This window comes from Falco peregrinus, chromosome 1 (assembly GCF_023634155.1).
Source record: "Falco peregrinus isolate bFalPer1 chromosome 1, bFalPer1.pri, whole genome shotgun sequence".
Lineage (NCBI taxonomy): Eukaryota > Metazoa > Chordata > Aves > Falconiformes > Falconidae > Falco > Falco peregrinus.
Genome location: NC_073721.1, coordinates 67,285,842 through 67,302,332, shown reverse-complemented (window position 1 = coordinate 67,302,332; position 16,491 = coordinate 67,285,842). Strand labels below are relative to the sequence as shown.

Sequence of the window (16,491 nt, the reverse complement as noted above, 5' to 3'; positions counted from 1 at the left end):
AGAACCTAGCTGATGGGGGCTAAGTTTTTATGTGACCAGAACTAGTTTCTTTGTATTCAAACATCAGTCTAACTATCAGAAGATAGTTAATTATTAAACTTATGCATATAATCAGGACACCTGACTGTGCAGATTGTTAGCAGGTTAGCATAGTTCTGTTTAAGCGGATGAGAGAAGGAAAACGGGATTGTAAGTTTCTTTGCAATGTTTTGTTAAGCTAAGAAAAATTAAGTAGAAAATTCTTGCTAATCGCACATAGATGCAATTTCTACAGTTTCAGTGTGTTCTAGGTTTAAAATGTCAAGGATCTTGGATCAGAGAATTTTGCTGCTAGTAATTTCATTTTCAACAAGTCTGCACTGTACAAAGGTACTTTCAGAATGGAAGAAGTGTGGTGATCGGGAATGTGAGAGTAAGTAACAAAGTTTTTTTCAAAAGGAGTCTATGGTGTATGTGCAGCTATTACAAATCGTAATGTCAAAATTAGCAATGAAACAGACTGAAAATGAGTAGCCATAGAAAATATTTGTTGTCAATATACTAAGTTTATGAGCAACTGGCTTGAACTTTTCAAACAGAAAGAAAAAAATACTTGCTGGATCGCATTGTGTAAGTATGTAAAGACCAAAGTTCAGTAATACTCTTGAACAGCTAATTTTTCTGTTTCCTCAAAACGGGCAGCGTAAAGCAGCTTTAAAGTAGTTTTAACTCATTCTTTACAGGTACAAAAGGAATTAAAAAAAATAGTAGGTTACAAACTGAGAAAGAAGACTATATGTCTTGTGGCTTTAGTACATTCACAGCCCATTCAGTAAAACTCTGTTTTTTTCTACTGTAAGCAAACTGTTTGGTCTCATTTTTTGGTAATCCTTCCTACAAAAGGCCCTGTTAATATTTCCCCTTTACTTATTTTTTCTTCTTTGCCATGCAGTAAGAGCTGTAACTAGTTACGGAATTCCCGTGGAGTAAATATCTCTGCAGCAAGCGGAGCCACTGAATCACAAGTGGGCAGCAATAAATAATGCACCATTTATTATCCATTGATTACCATTGTGATACCTGTCGTAAGCATATGTAATTGAAGCTGTTTCTAAGCTGCCTCCATTGGTCTGGCAGCCTTACTTGTTGCACTTTCAATGCGGGTAGCTTGTCCTGAAGAGGGAGAGACCTTAGATTTCCTCTGATCTTCGTTATCCTGGTGGAGCCACACTGACCTCGGCAGGTTCTGGATGCGCAGAGGTGTCTCTTTTTGTGGAACAGGCTCCAGACTGCCCAGAGCACATCAGTAGTGGTTTTGGTGGGGAGAAAGGGGCGGAGACAGAGAATTTAAAGTCATTCAAATTGAATTGGAAACTTTGGTTTTGACAGTGTGTTTAAGGTTTATATTGCTTAAACTTACCTATTGTCTCCATAAGATAAATATATTCAAAAGGGAGGACAACATCCCTAAAATAATTACTAGATTTAACTTAAGACTCTCTAAATCAGACAACTATAAATATCCCTGGGAAATATCTCTTAGTTGTTTAGATCTGGCTTTAGTAGTTGAACTTGCTAATTCTCCACAGGCATCTCAGCATTGAAAGCTTGGCTGAGTGAGGACTGGGAAGTGCCCGTATAGAACAAGGCCTTTTCTCCTTGATGCCTGTAGCAAACAAGAAAGAAAACAGGACAGGGCTGCTTTTTCCATTCGTTGTTTTCCACTTGATGATATAAATGGATTAGTATCATAACAAAGCACATATTGGTGTATTAACAAACATTTTAATGTATTTTTATATATCAGACTTCCTCAGTAACCTATCGGACTTCAGACAAAATGGTTGCTATACTTTCTTTCTTTCTTTCTTTCTTTCCACATGCTATTGCAGCGGCAATGAGCAGAGTTCAAGCCACTACAGACTACTTAGGGCCTGACTGCCGGTATCTTAACTTCAAAACAGGGGAAGAGATAATGGTATACTCCAAACTTTCAAGGAAAAATGAAAACTTGTGGACAGGAAGTGTAAGTACTTCAATCTGAAAGACTTTTGCCATAAATAATTTAGATAGCATAATAATAGCATAACAACTGCAGTTTGCTTGCTTCCAGAGATCTTCCATCTCTTTTTGTAATATTAGCCAGTCATGGATCAACACAGTGCTTGGGAGATGGGTTATTATCTTCATATAGAAAAGAAAAATCAAACCTTGGCAAAGATCATTCACAGAGTGACAAAGTCAAGATCACAATCCAAGTTTCCAGTCTCCCTCATCTAGTGATTTGGCTATAATGATTTCATCTGGTTCCCTTAAAAACACACAGGTCTATCAGGTCAGGTACCTACCTATGGGTAGGTAAGGGTCTGTGGGTAAGAAGGTTTTACAGTTGTTTAATCAGCAATCCAGTATTGGGACCTGACTTCACAGTTCAGTGCCCAGCAAAAGTTCCCAGAGAGGTTACCACACGTATTTGATTTGGAACAACTGGCAATGTAGTTACAACAGCCATGTGGTTATGTTATATCTAAGAAGGAACAGATACGCTGATTCAAATCCAACTGCTAATAAAACGGTGCAAGTGGTTCAAAACCAGAAGATACTGGTAGGCTTTTTTTTTTTTTTTTTTTTTTTTTTGTAAAAGATCTATCACATTTATTGTTTAACAGTGAAATTCTGTCTTCCATTTTTCATCCAAGAGTATTTTTGCAGGTACCTCACTCTTTCTTGCTTTCCAAGATGTATTGCTCCATTAAAGGCTATGTACAATGCTTTGATGTAAAGCCAGTGGTTGACTTCTTAGTCAGACCGAACCTTACTTGATTCTTTTGGGCATTACCATCAACATGTGCATTATTTTGTATATAATTGCCATCTTTTTTCACCGTTTTCTCTTCAGCTGGCCTCTTACCTGAATTTCATATCCTACTTTTCTCGTAACTTATTATGGGTCATTAATTATTAAGGCACAATTTTTCTCCCGGTGGACTCAATGGGAAATTTGCAGCCAATTTTAGTAGGAGCTGGTGGACACCACCTGTGCACACAACACTGACTTCAGTTGCAGCAGTGTTAAGGCTACTGGTTTGGTTCTGCACAAAGACTTCTTCATAAAAATAATACAGAAAATAACAGGATGGAGTAATATACTTTCCCTTGCTCTCTGACACGGCAAATGGAACACTTTTTTGAAGAAAAAATAAATCAATCTTTTGACCAAACAAAATGAAGGGGTAGGGGGAAGCCCTAGAAACTTATTATTTGTACTTTTCTAGAACATATGCAAGCACTAACGTATCACTGAAGTTTAAATACTCTCATTCCTTTTATATTTTTTACAGAAAGGAAAGGATTTTGGATATTTCCCAAAAGATGCTGTGAAGGTTGAGGAAGTTTTTATCGTGGAAGAAGTTGAAGTGCTCACTAGGGTAAACCAACATCACCAGATTTTCCAATGTAGTTCACAGCGACTGAAAATTTTAATATTCAGTTAGAAATTCAAGTGTCGATGCATATTTTATTTCAGATAATTCAAACCATATTTTTTTCATTATTGTTCCATTTACATGTTTATTGTCCTCTAAAATAATTTTTATTTAATTAATTATATAGAACCATTAGGAATAATATGATTACTTCCAGTCCCTTATGTAAAGCTGCACACACATGTAACTACACAGAAAGAGAATAAAGATATAATGCTGTGCTACACAGTACTGTAGAAAATTACACATGAAGACATTTTAAAAGTTAATATTGTTCTTTTAGGAAACTGATTTCCTTTGTCTTCACGGAGATAAGTACACTCTTGAAAATGAAGATAGCACATCACATGGTCACAACAAAGAAAGAGAATATTCATCATCTGATGCCAAATCAAAGCTGCAGGAAGATGAACTCTTCAAACATACAAAAGACTCCATGCAAAAGGAAGAAAGAGCTGAATCGGTTTCTGAAAATGATTCCACAGAATCTCACACTCAGGAGGAGTCGGCAAGCAAAAAGTTGGTTAGAAAAAATGAGAACAGAAAAGATGATACCGAAGAGCAAGAAATGCAAAACAGTCTCCCACTAGAGACCATTCCAGCTCAGTCCAGTTGGATTGCAGGATGGTTTACCATGGGAAGTAAAAGCGATGAAGAGCCCTTAACAGCCATTACTGAATCTTTGGAAGAAAATACATACCGAGGCAGAAAAATATTGGTAACTGCTGAAAATGACTTACAGGAGCCAAATGACAAGGAGGAACAAGAACCCCCAGCATCTGTTTGGTTTCAAGGTGGATTGACAGACCTTCTGTATTTTGCTGACAAAAATGTGGACATTGGTTTGGCATCAGAAAAAAATGAATCACCAATCAATGATGTTTCTGGTGTGCCTGGACACTCCAATAATGAACAGGAAACAACAGTCACAGAGTTACTGACAGAAGGAGAAAAGAGCGAAAGCCAAGAATCCAAACTGAATTGGTTTAATTTGGATTTAAGTAATATTCTTAATTTTGGCCTTGCTGAGAAAGATACAATTGCAATGGAAGACCAGCAAAGCAGAGAAACAGAGGATGAAGCAAATAAGGATGAAGAAGTGCAGACTATAGACCAGGAAGAATCGCACATGGACAAAGAATCAAAAGAGATGGTTAAAGCAGTGACAGATGAAGAAGATGAAGAGAAGAATGCACAAGAAATAACAGATTCAAACAGTAACATGCCAAATCCTGGGGAGATACCAGCAAGTGTGCATACCCTTAAAGACACCAAAAGCATGTCAAGTAGTGGAGAATCCTCTTTTGATATACTAACAGGTGACAAAGAGAAGCCAATAGAACCTCACAGTTCAGAACAAGACTTTGTATCAAAAAGCCAACTGCTGGAAAACACTGAAGCAAAAAAGAGAAACCAGGAGTCAGACAGCAGACATGACCATTCAGGTTGGTATACAAATACCTCTAATAGTTTTATTAATTATAACATGGACAAGTATGATAATCAACAGGCACATAAACAATTGCATCAGATCATATTTCTTCTTCTCCTAGCCCACCTCAAAACTGTGATCCCTCAGACACAAAAAATACAGAAGAAAATCCTGACATAGCTGAAGAACAGAACCATTCCTTCTCTTTTAGTCGTTTTGCAGACAGAGTTTCAGAATTCAACAGCCAAAAAAGACCAAGTGCAGAATTTGCAAGATTATGATAAAAAAAAAAAGATATTTTTTAAGTGAAGAAGCCCCTCAAACTGAAAACCACAATGAAATATTACAAGGAAATAATAACAAGTAAATCAGAGAGTTAGCGAGCAGTTGTCTGAAAAGATGAGGGTGCAATCCAAGAAAGCAATGTGTTCCTCGCTAGCTGTGCAAAATAATGAATGCAGTCATGGAAAAGCAAAACATTTTGTCAAATTAGTAATAGTGATGCTTCCAGATTTTATCTGTTGAAGTGCAACCTGAAGTATCTCAAAGACAGCATGTACCCTTGTTTAGTTACTCCAGTGCTAAAGATGATGTTTCTAAGAGTAGTGAAGGTCAGGAAAACACCAATATAAAAGGTTATTATAATGACTCTGTCTCCAAAGATTCTCTGTATTTACCTTCAAAATTGAATTTTGAAAATACAGTGGAAATTATACCTCATCTGCAGGGAGAATAAAAAATGGAAACAGTTGAAACAGTGCAAAAAGAACAAAATAACCTCAACACTTGTATACAAGAACCTCTAAATTCAGAAAACAAATTACCAAGTTATAGGGAACTACCAGGAACTGCAGATAATCATCTGGGCATCGAGAAGACCCATGTGACAGCGAACAAAGTCTTACTTTGGAAACATCTGAGAACCAGTCAAATGATGTGACACAGATCAAAATTCAGTATCAAAAAGCCAGTTCAAAATGGATGATGACATAAAAGAGAAAATTCACTAACCAGGGAACAAAAACGACCCACTAGGGTTTTATGAAAACATCATCAAAGATTTCAGTCAGGATATTTTGAATGATGAACAGGATCAGAAATCTGAGGAGTCCCAAGAACTGATTGCAGACCAACATTTCTCTCCTTACCCCTCATCTAGTGGCTTCAGTTTAACAGGCACCAAAACTTCTGAAGAAACTGGTCACTTGGAGAATTACAGAGTTTCAGAATGGAAGGTAAAACTTGCTTGCTGAGAATAGAAGAACTAAGCTTCCATAATAATAATAAAAAAGGCCTCAATTTAAGCCTCAATAAAATACTATTATGAAAAGAAACTGAAGCCAAACATAATGAATGAGGTGACAGTTATACCTCCAAAAAGAATCATCTTTCTCTTCAGCTGGCAGTGCAAAATAACAGAATAAAAATTAAAAAAAAAACCAAAACAACAAACCAAAACCCAACAAAATCTACCAGATTAGTAAAGGACAGGACAACACTTGGTGCTCTTGCCTCTCAGGAGAGAAGCTACAAACTGAAAAAATTCCTATAAACATGCAACATCAGAAAGATGAAGCAGAAATAACACAGGAAGATTCACGCTCCCAACATGAGCTTCTGGTACCAAAGAATGGGTCAGAGGACAGTCCTAATCCAGATCTTAGAAAGAAATACAAAAATTACATGTGATATAGTAAAAGAAAAGACTATTCTGTAACATCAGATTTAGGCACATCAGGCCATTACAACAGTGCAAGATACAAATACATAGAAAATGAAACCGTTTTGGAACACATCATCAAAAGACAAAATAATACCAAAGTCTTCAACTGAATTCAAGTAAAAAAAAAAAAATTATAAAGAAAATGTATTAACAACAAAAGCAACAGAGCAGTCACATGGTATTAGCCTGACTGAGTATGAACTTTTACCCTAGAAGCTTTCTACAATAGAAGACAAATTTAAAGAAAAAAAATATAGCATGTCCAATTAGTATCTCCTCAAACTAGAAATTCAGATTGCTATTAAAAAAAACCAGATTAATTAGATCTTGGAAACCTGGGATTGCTCAGAAACCTGGCTGATAAAGTACATGTTGAAAAAGAAGACACTGTTGTAACTGAATAATACTGAAAAATTAATTGCTGTGACTAAAACAAGATAGGAGGCAGAAAGAAAAAAAGAAAGAATCTGAAAATCAAAGAGAGTTCAAGTCCAGGAACGTAAACAATAAAAATCATATTCTCACAGAAAGGGTTCCGGATAGTATTTTTACTAGACCATCAGGGTTCTTTGAAAATATATTTAGTAAAACTAATAATTAAGCCTATAGAAAAAGAGTTTGAGGATGCATGTTTTGTCAAAAAAAAACCCAAATGAAAATAGGGATGACACTGGGGCTGGTAGAATTACATGCTACACAGAAGAATGAGACGGAGTTAAGAGAAAAGGAATCTGAACAAGAAAAAGATACTACTAAATCTGCAGAAGATGCAGAAAATTATTAAATCAATTTAGAAATAATGCAAGATAAATTTGAGGAAGGACAGCTTGGCATTTTGGAAAAAATACTGCTGCAGAATCCAGCAAAAACAAGCAAACTGGCAAAACCATAGTAAGGCAGACAGAGTTCACGTTCCCAAACCCAAGGAAAACCAGGCAAATATTGTATGAGAAACACTCAGATTTACCAAACCTGTGGATTACATTCCAACAATTTTATTTAAAGTTAAGATACTAAGCAACCTGCAGAGCATCTCTGCAAGGGAAGCAAACTGATGCAGCTGCACCAGCAATTTGAAAAGATTCTTCGAAATCACAGCTTAACTCACATAAGGACAACACTTTGCAGAGGAAACAGGTGATTGTGTCTGCACAAAGGGGCGCAATTTCAACATTGGGCAAGAAAAATGTATGGAAAAAAGGAATGTTCCTCTAGAGCTGCCAGAGCTTTTGTCTGCTATAACAATTAAGTGTGCAGCCCAAATTGCAGCTAAAGGTACTGGGCTAATGCTTCCCTATCAGTGATGTAGCAAGAACAAAATGTGCTTCGTTTGAGGGAAAAAAATACAACAGCTACAACACTGTCTCCTTCTGGTGATTGGAAATGAAGTGGTAGCACACCTAACTAATAGTAGTTAATGACTTACTTATGATATTTTGAGGATCTAATAGTGCAGATTTAGTTAATGCAATGGTAGCAGTTAAGAGCCAGTTACTCTTCCTCACTTTTGACTATTGGACTATTATTTGTGATGTGTATCTTTGGCCAGTACTGGCTTGAAGCATAGAATTAAAAAATTAATTAATTTTTAATTTTATTTTTATTTTCTCACATCGGCCAAGCAAAGTGTGGGGTTTTTTGAAAATGGTATTTCATTGGCATCAGGCAATTTGCTCCAAGTCACTGAAACTGAGGAAGTTGGGTGCCTTCTGCACAAGCATGCCTGTAGTTTCTTGTATTTCACAGTGAAGTGTGTTAGACTGTGGAAAGTTGTTAATCTTTAATCCTACATCACATTTTTAATTGTTCTTTTTGTAAAGCTTTTTCCAGTTTGTTTGAACAAGCATTTCTTCAATCATAAATGCATAGCATATTTTTACTCCAATGTAAACGGTCCAGTGTTTGGCTTTAAGTTGAGGAAAATAAAAATAAAAAACCTCTGTAGAGGTTAATATCTTATAAAAGCCTGTAAGTTGAATCCTTTGAAAATAAACATGACTTCCTTTCACAATTATTTGCAGGAATAGGCACTAGAAGAAAGCTGCTAGAAGAAACACCAGAGGAGTATGAAATGAATGCAGCTGCAGACAAGGACTGTGACAGTGACCAACACTCAAAAGCAATAGCAATTCTTGCAGTAAATTCTGAAGAAAAAATGGACAGTTCAGTAGCTGACTTCCCATTTGATGTCAAAAAGCCTTTCTCAGATGCCATCCAGAACTATGTTCCAAGTAATGGTAAGTTTAAGTTTCTTAATTTTAAGGAAAATAAACCTGCAATCTTAAAAAGAAGGTTGGAATTATATTGACAATTGTAATGTAAAACCTTTTTTTTTTTTTTTCCCCCCTTATGAACAAACCAGGAGGCTGGATATATCAGATACTTCTCTGCTTAAATGCTCTTGAGATCAGGGAATCAATAAAATCTGTATTTTCAGCATTCGCAAGTATTATCAAAAAGGTAAGAGTTCTTTATGTGATACAATGTTGACATTAGTGCAAAATTAAGCCAGTTATTGGTTGTGTTCTGCAACAAAGTGCCCCTAGAAAAAGAAAGGAAAAAAAACCCTTCCCCTTGCTTCTGAGGGTATCTGAGAACCTAAATGAGATAGAATAAGAAAATGTCAGGTTAGCTACTGTTCATCTGCCTCTAGAGTTTGCACTGCAGTATCTGATGAGCTTAGCGTGCTGGGGTTTTTTTTACAGAACAGCCAGGAAAACACTTTTGTGGTCAAAATACCAGCATTTGGTGTGGGTTTTTTACATGAAACTCACAGCTCCCTCCAGTTCCCATAACAGTACTGACTAAATTTGCTTGGACTTAGAAAGTTTGTGTTAAATAGGTAAAATAACCAGAATAATTCCATTAAAAGGTAATTTCAAAGCCTTGATTCCCAAATATTCCCATAGTTCATAGTTGCATTTAAAAAATAATTTTCTAAGCAAATATGTAAGATACAAAATGGGATTATGATTGCTATGGGGATGTCTTTAAGTATCAAAATGTAGGAACAGAGTGAAGGTGGACAGTACTGGACATAACTGCATAGGCAACAATGTGGCCACAGGAATGTGAGAAAAGGTAGATGTTGTTGCACTGTCCCCTCTAAACCGAAGAGTAATATCAGGTGAAGTGGTATATGGTAAAATTCATTAATTTTGGTACTTTGGTTTAACTTTGTTTAGATTGGATAAATGATGTTTAAGAACCACATACATTTGTTCCCGATTTCCAGTGTACTTACATAGACTCTGGCCATGTAAATGCTAAATGTAAATGCTGCTCAATTGCAGCCTAGGACAGGAAAACTGAAGGATTTTTTTTTTCCCCCTCTCATGAGCCAGACTGGATTTCAATACTCATTGATAGTTCACTGTATGGCCAAAATCATTCTTGCATTGTTTGATACGGCCAAAAAAGGCACTTGCACATTCTGCCCATCATTGTCTCTTAGTTGGTACCAGCTTTGCAGGCAAGTCGCTCACCTTGCACTTCAAAAATAGAATTAGTGTATGTTGGGGGAAAAAAGGGTGCATGTGGAAAAATAGTTATGGAAAAAAAGAATACAAAAACAGCCCTGGTGAATGATGATAAAGAACCCATTGCCAGGTGGCATTGCAGCTACCGTTCCTCGCATCTTCCCGTGCATTTGTGTATCAGCAGCCCCGGTACGATGGATTTGTAACAAACTCAGCTGAAGAAAACTAGGTTAAATTATATTGAACTGCCCCGAGCGTGAGGCGCGGTACCCCGGCGGCCGTGGGGCGCGGTACCGGCTGCGCACGTACACAAGGCACTTGCGCAAGCGGCCGCCGGTCCTTCACCCACCTGTTGCCCTCCCCGCCCTCCCGCCGGGCGAATGGCGGCGCCGGCTCCCGGTGTGGGCACAGGGCGGCCAGGCGGCACGTCTCCCCGGCCGGAGCCAGGCCTCTCCCCGGGAGTCTAGCCCTCAAAAGTTTTATTTCTGTAAAGACACGGTGCGGATGGACGCAGCAGGCTCCAGCGGGGAGGTGAGTTTCCCCGCGCAGAACGCCGACGGGGAGCGGGGGCAGGTCCGTGGCCAGCGGGGCCCCGTTGGTGCGGCGGGCGGGGGCCGGAGCCGTGCGTTCGCCGAGGGGAGCGGCCGGTTCTTCCCGCCTGCGGCCGTGACGCGAAGGCAAGGTCTGGCGGGAGAGGTGCGGGAGAGCCCAGAGCCGCCGGGCTGCCCCGGGGAGGGCACCCCTGCGGCCCAGCTGCCCCGTCGGCTCTGGAGCTCGGAGCCGCGCCCGGAGGCACCCCGCTCCCCGGGCCGAGGAGGAGCGGTGAGGCCTGCGGCCCGCCGCCGCCATGGCACTTACACCTCCCCCGGCGGTGGTATCTCCCGCTCCCTCCCGCCGGTGGTGGTGTTGCGCCCCCACTCCTGTGGCAGTGGTACAGCCCGCCGCCCCCTTCGGGCCCCCCCGGCCGCTCCCACTTGTGCCCGCGCTGCTCCCCCCTCTCCGTGGTTTGCAGCCCCCGCCCGGCGGCAGTGGTACAGGCCGGTTGTCAAGCGGCGAGGCGGAAGGGGCCGCGCGGCGGAGGGCCGGGGCGGCCGCCCGCGGTAAGATGGCTGCCGGCGGCCGCGGCGATGCTTTGGACGTTGCCACCGCCAGCCTCTGGCTTGGCCTGCGGGAGAGCGCGCAGCGCTACTGCGGCTGGGTCTTGGAAGGGGCTCGCAGGGTGAGTGCGGGACCCGCCTCCGCCCGGGGCCGGCGGCTTGTGCAGCGGTGTTGGGGGGAAACGGCGCTGCAGGGGGCGGCGAGGGGCTGGGGCCTGAGGGAAGCGGCCCGCACCGGCCTGTGGCGGGGCCGGGGGGGCCGGGCCGCGCCCGTCCTGCTGAAGCTGTGGCCGCAGGGTCGAGAATAATGGGGGTCTCTAAAAGGCAAAGCGGTGGCACGAAGGCTCCCTGATGGCACACGCACGCACACCCCTCTTGGCCTGAGATGGGGGCAGCCTGACCGGTTTATTAAAGAAATCAAGATTAAGGCTTTGCTGCACAGTAACACTTTCTTAAACAGAGGGCACACGTAGTACGTGAGCTGCATTCAGCAGGTTATATCTTTGAGTAAGTAGTGACATCCGTTTGCAAATAGAACCTGAGTTATTTAAGTGTTTAAAATGTGTTGAAGCATTAACTGTGTTTGTACAAACCCAACATACTGAACTTGGTTGAGCAGATTTTTTTACCAGTAAATCATAAAATTCTTATTAGCATTGATTCTTCCAACAGTGAAACATGTAGACAACTCACTGGAGAATTTACCGTAGGTGTTAGGTTCTGAAGGAAAAGTTTTAAGAGCCTTATCTAGTCATCATCATATCTTGCTGGAACTATTATTTTCTTTTTTTTTTTCTTCACTTGGTAAACATATAATTTAAAAATCAAGGGCTTATGTTAACCATTTTCTCAGAGTTCTGAGGAAAAATAGATGTGCAAGCCTTGGAAGTAAACCAAGTCAACATTTAATGTCTGTTTCTGTTGAAAATATTAACCTGTTTTCCTTTAGTTGAAGCTTTTTACGTTGTTTTTCAGGCTGTGGCTTCACTCCCTGAAGACATGAGACCTGGTCCTGATCTGTACGGTTTCCCGTGGGAAATAGTGATTTGTGCTGGCATTGTTGGAGCCTTTACAATTCTCTTGTTCCTGTATAGAAGTTACCAGTCAGTAAGTGTCATGGTTTAACTGCAGCTGGCAGCTAAGGACCACGCAGCTGCTGGCTCGCTCCCCCTGCATCAGGATGGGGGAGATAATCAGAAAAGTGAGAAAACTTGTGGGTTGAGATAAAGACAGCTTAATAGGTAAAGCAAAAGCTGTGTGTGCAAGCAAAGCAAAACAAAACAAAACAAGGAATTCATTCACCACTTCCCGTTGGCAGGCATGTGCTCAGCCATCTGCAGGAAAGCAGGGCTTCATCACAGCTAATAGTTGCTTGGGAAGACAAATGAGACAACTTCAAACGTGGCACCTCCTTTCTTTTTCCCTCAGCGTTACATGCTGAGTGTGCTGTCATATGGTATATCAAGTTGCTCGGTTGGGGTCGGCTGTCCCAGCCGTGCCTCCTCCCAGCTTCTTGTGCACCCCCGGCCTACTTTCTGGAGGGGTGGTGTGAGAAGCAGAAAAGGCCTTGATTCTGTGTAAGCACTGCTCAGCAGTAATGAAAACATCCCTGAATTGTCAACACTGTTTTCAGCACAAACCCAAAACGCAGCCCATAGTAGCTACTATGAAGAAAATTAACTCTATCCCAGACAAAACCAGCACAGTAAGTGTTCAGATTACATGCAGATTGTGTAGAGTGCATTAATGGTTTGAATTGAAGTTGGTATTTTGTTCGAGATATATACTGTTTCAGCATTTTAAATCTGTTGTGATGGAATTTAGAATCCCTCTAAAAGAGAAATTGAGAAGTAGTCAGTTTTGTCAAGACAGTAGGTGTTTGGAGGTGTACCGACTGACTTGTCGTTAGAGGAAATGCAATGAAACTCACTGTAGTAAGGCTTCCTTTTTCTGTCCCTTTGTAATTTCTACACCAGGCTTTCAAAGTCAGCCTTAAATTATTTTCACGGGGTATAGAGGTCTTCCCTAGGGCGTATGTATTGCTGTGTGTATTGATGTCTCTGTGACTACCCTGGCTATAGCCAGGCCAGCTCAGGTCTTTCAAGGTAATTTTAAGCAAAAGCAATCCAGATGGATTCCCATCAAGGGAGACCTTTTAAAACTTTGGACAGTGACCTTGTTTCTGTTTATCGGAACAGTGAACCAATTTACTGTGTGCTGTTGGTGAGTACTAAGCTGATGACTTTGAGAAACACGGTACTGAAACCTTTTAATGCACAAATCAGATTACGTTTTTTGAGGTAAGGGTTGTCTTCTATTGTGAGTAAGTAAGGATCTGCGTAATAACAGCTGCCTACCATACTCTCCTTACTAACGAAATGGGGTCACTGTCCATAATTCAGTATTCTGAATTTCTCCCCAGTTTTTACATACTTCTTAATAGACAGAATGTGATTTTGGTGCTTGGTGTAATGATGCTCATGTTTGAAGATAGGTTGTGTAGCTGTTTAGTTTTTTAGATTTGAGCAACTGCATTTTTAGGGTTCTGACATCAACTCAGATCTGGAAAAATGCCACCTTATTCTGCAGCAGCAATTCAGATTGTTTGGAAGGGGATTTGTATAAGTTAATGTACCTGTAATTCGGGTCATTCCTTCTGTTTTCTAGCAGCATCCTTCTAGGTGGTATGAAAGAGGCATTTCAGCTGAAATAAGTCAAGCAGTACCCCTAGTATTGTTTTCCTCCTGCACATGTGACCAAGGCATTAGATATTACAGAAGTTAATGATAGGTTTTTCAGTCATCCATTCTTAAAACTACACTGACTGCTCTTTGAAGAATTAGTGGTTACTTACTCAAAACTAATGGGGCTTGGTTTGGCTTCTTTCTCCTCCCTTTTCTATTACTTGGACTCCCTGGCCTTACCATGGTTTTAGATGAGGAAGAAACGGAAAATCTGAGGGACCCATTGTATGTTCAGCACATGATCCTGGCCCAGCCTTGAGAGGAATGCTGTGTTGTAAATTTTGTGTGGGTTCAGCCAAGTTCTGCGTCTGTCACATTGTCCAGGCCATTTGCGACAATTCTATCCCACAGTTGGTTAGATTTTGATTCTAGGGCACTAGACCCCACGTGGCAGTTGCTGATTTGGCACTTCCCACTGAGTTGCATCTGGGCAGGGTGCCCATCAAGTAGTACCCTTACTGCTGCTCTGTTGTGTTTATAATGTATTGGGGGTGGGGGGGTGGGGGTGTCTTTATAGGATGTTACATCTGAGCTGTCATGTGGAGCTCCCCTCTCCCTCCCCTTTTGTTATCTTTTGGCTGTGCATATCCACTAGCACCTTGTGTTGGCACTCACGGTTATGTGATTACTAGTCAGAGGTGTGTTGTCAAAGTGATCCAGGTGAAAACTATCCTCCTTTCCCTTCTTCTTTCTCTTTAATTAGAGTGGGAGAAGGACAGGGGAAACACACAGCCACGGAGGGAATAAGAGCAGAGGATGCAATTGCTCATTTTTAACAGCAGCCTGTATTTATATATACTGCATTTAAGTTTCATGGTTAAACTGATATGGAACCACAGCTTAAAAGATTAGTTTTGAGATACTACGCAAGAGTAATTGACCAGATGTTTTCAGTATTCTTTTTTTTTAATTTCAGGTTAGAAGTCGACTTTATGTAGGTAAGCGTATTTTTTAATACTGTTTATTTGGAGTATGGCTTTCTTCTTTTTTTTCTTCTTTTAATTATTTGGATGTTGCAACACTTAACTGTCTGCCTTTTTTTTAGGAAGGGAAAAACAGCTTGCCAATAAAATTGCTGAACTAGTTGAAGACAAATGCAAAATTCTTGAAAAACTCAGCCTTTGCAAAAAAGAGGTAATGGTCCTCACTTAATTGCTTTCAGATGTGTCACAGAAAACGGTTCTATTTATCAAGTATTTAAAATACTACACTTACCTAAAAGTAAGATCTTTAAAAGCTTTTAAAATGGTTCTTTAACTGCTTCTTCCTGTCAGTGCCTTTAAGTGCACCAAGGTGTTAGCAGGCTCTACCTTTTAACTCATAATATGATATATTTCACTGGAAGCAATTTTAAAATGTCTTTGTTTTATGTCACTGGAATAACCTACTAGGGCTAAGGCTTTCCTGATTTCCAGCAAGGAGCATTTGTGAATGTTTAGATGGTGGCTATGTTTCAGACTAGAGCATCATGAATTAATGCTATTATTTAAGCAGTTCTTTACGTACATTCTGACGTAAGGTATTTCCTTTTCAGTTTGAAGATTTAGAATTGTCTCTGAAGGATGGTAATGTTATGAGAGAATCAACAGACACATCTTTTTTTGAGGTAAAAAGATAAGTGCAAATTATTAATTTCTACCATTTAAGGCAGTACTTCAGGAAAATGCTGCCACTATTAAAAATCACACCAAAACCAACAAAACCCCAAAACCTTAATTGTTTCCATTGAGAGCATTGTTACTTTAGTCCTGAGTTACTGAAAATGATATAGAAGTGAGGCATTTAAAATGAGATGGCTTTGTAACAATTACATTAAAAGTGATTGATATTAGAGCAAATGGTATATTAGACAGTATTTCATTTTCTAGAAAGTAAATTGTTCCTGTTTCTAGGAGAGTGAATAGTGCATGGAGTATTTTTTTCTCACATCACATTTAATTCAAATATATTTTATAGGCTACTGGAGCATACATGTAAACAAAATCTACCACTACATTGTTTATATCCCTCAAACTGAGAACAGATTTGTAAAAGATTTCTGGAAAATTGAATCAAATACCTAATGGGCTTTATAAAATGTTTGTAACAAAACCCCAAATGGATTTCATTCTGCACCTCAGATCCTGTACAGGTTTTGTTAGCATGCAAGAGTCTCTAGAGTACTTTGCGATTTATCCTTGGTAAGGTGAAATTTGTTAAACTTACGTTGCTGTCGTATTTAAGATGTACTTGTCTTCATATATAATTAATGTCAAATGTTTTATGTTAACTGTCAAAACAACTTGATTCAGGAAATGCATGAGAAACTGAACAAGTCAAACTCGGAACTCAACCAAGAAATCGAAAATCTAGAAAAAGAACTGGAAGAAGAAAAATCTAAGCAATCAGAAAATGATAACTTGGTAAGAATAAATAGTCCTGTCATACTGCCTGTAGCATATTAGAAAAATGACACCCATAAAGGAAAATACACCAGAGAAGAAAAGGGGTTTTTTTACTGATTTGGTAGTAGAACCTTCTTAGTTTGAAAATTAAAATGACTTTATTAATTG

The 16,491-nt window shown here is 39.9% G+C and overlaps 1 protein-coding gene across 8 annotated transcripts in view; it reads left to right on the top strand.

Annotated features, from left to right (window-relative positions):
- The first annotated feature begins 115 nt into the window (after window positions 1-115).
- MIA2 (MIA SH3 domain ER export factor 2) overlaps window positions 116-16,491 on the top strand; it is a 42,349-nt gene continuing 25,973 nt past the window's right edge. For 2 of the 8 annotated variants that reach the window (XM_027795951.2, XM_027795950.2), the window contains exons 1-12: window positions 116-189; window positions 275-412; window positions 1,872-2,005; window positions 3,321-3,407; window positions 3,748-4,909; window positions 8,641-8,856; window positions 8,982-9,079; window positions 12,171-12,302; window positions 14,856-14,877; window positions 14,985-15,073; window positions 15,474-15,545; window positions 16,231-16,341. In XM_027795951.2, coding sequence (XP_027651752.2) covers window positions 168-189; window positions 275-412; window positions 1,872-2,005; window positions 3,321-3,407; window positions 3,748-4,909; window positions 8,641-8,856; window positions 8,982-9,079; window positions 12,171-12,302; window positions 14,856-14,877; window positions 14,985-15,073; window positions 15,474-15,545; window positions 16,231-16,341 — 2,283 coding nt within the window. In that variant the 5' untranslated portion in view covers window positions 116-167. Of the gene's footprint in view, window positions 190-274; window positions 413-1,871; window positions 2,006-3,320; window positions 3,408-3,747; window positions 4,910-5,116; window positions 7,895-8,640; window positions 8,857-8,981; window positions 9,080-10,458; window positions 10,630-11,021; window positions 11,318-12,170; window positions 12,303-14,855; window positions 14,878-14,984; window positions 15,074-15,473; window positions 15,546-16,230; window positions 16,342-16,491 lie in introns of those variants that run through there. The other 6 variants (XM_027795952.2, XM_027795954.2, XM_055793915.1 and 3 more) reach the window with 6 other exon arrangements.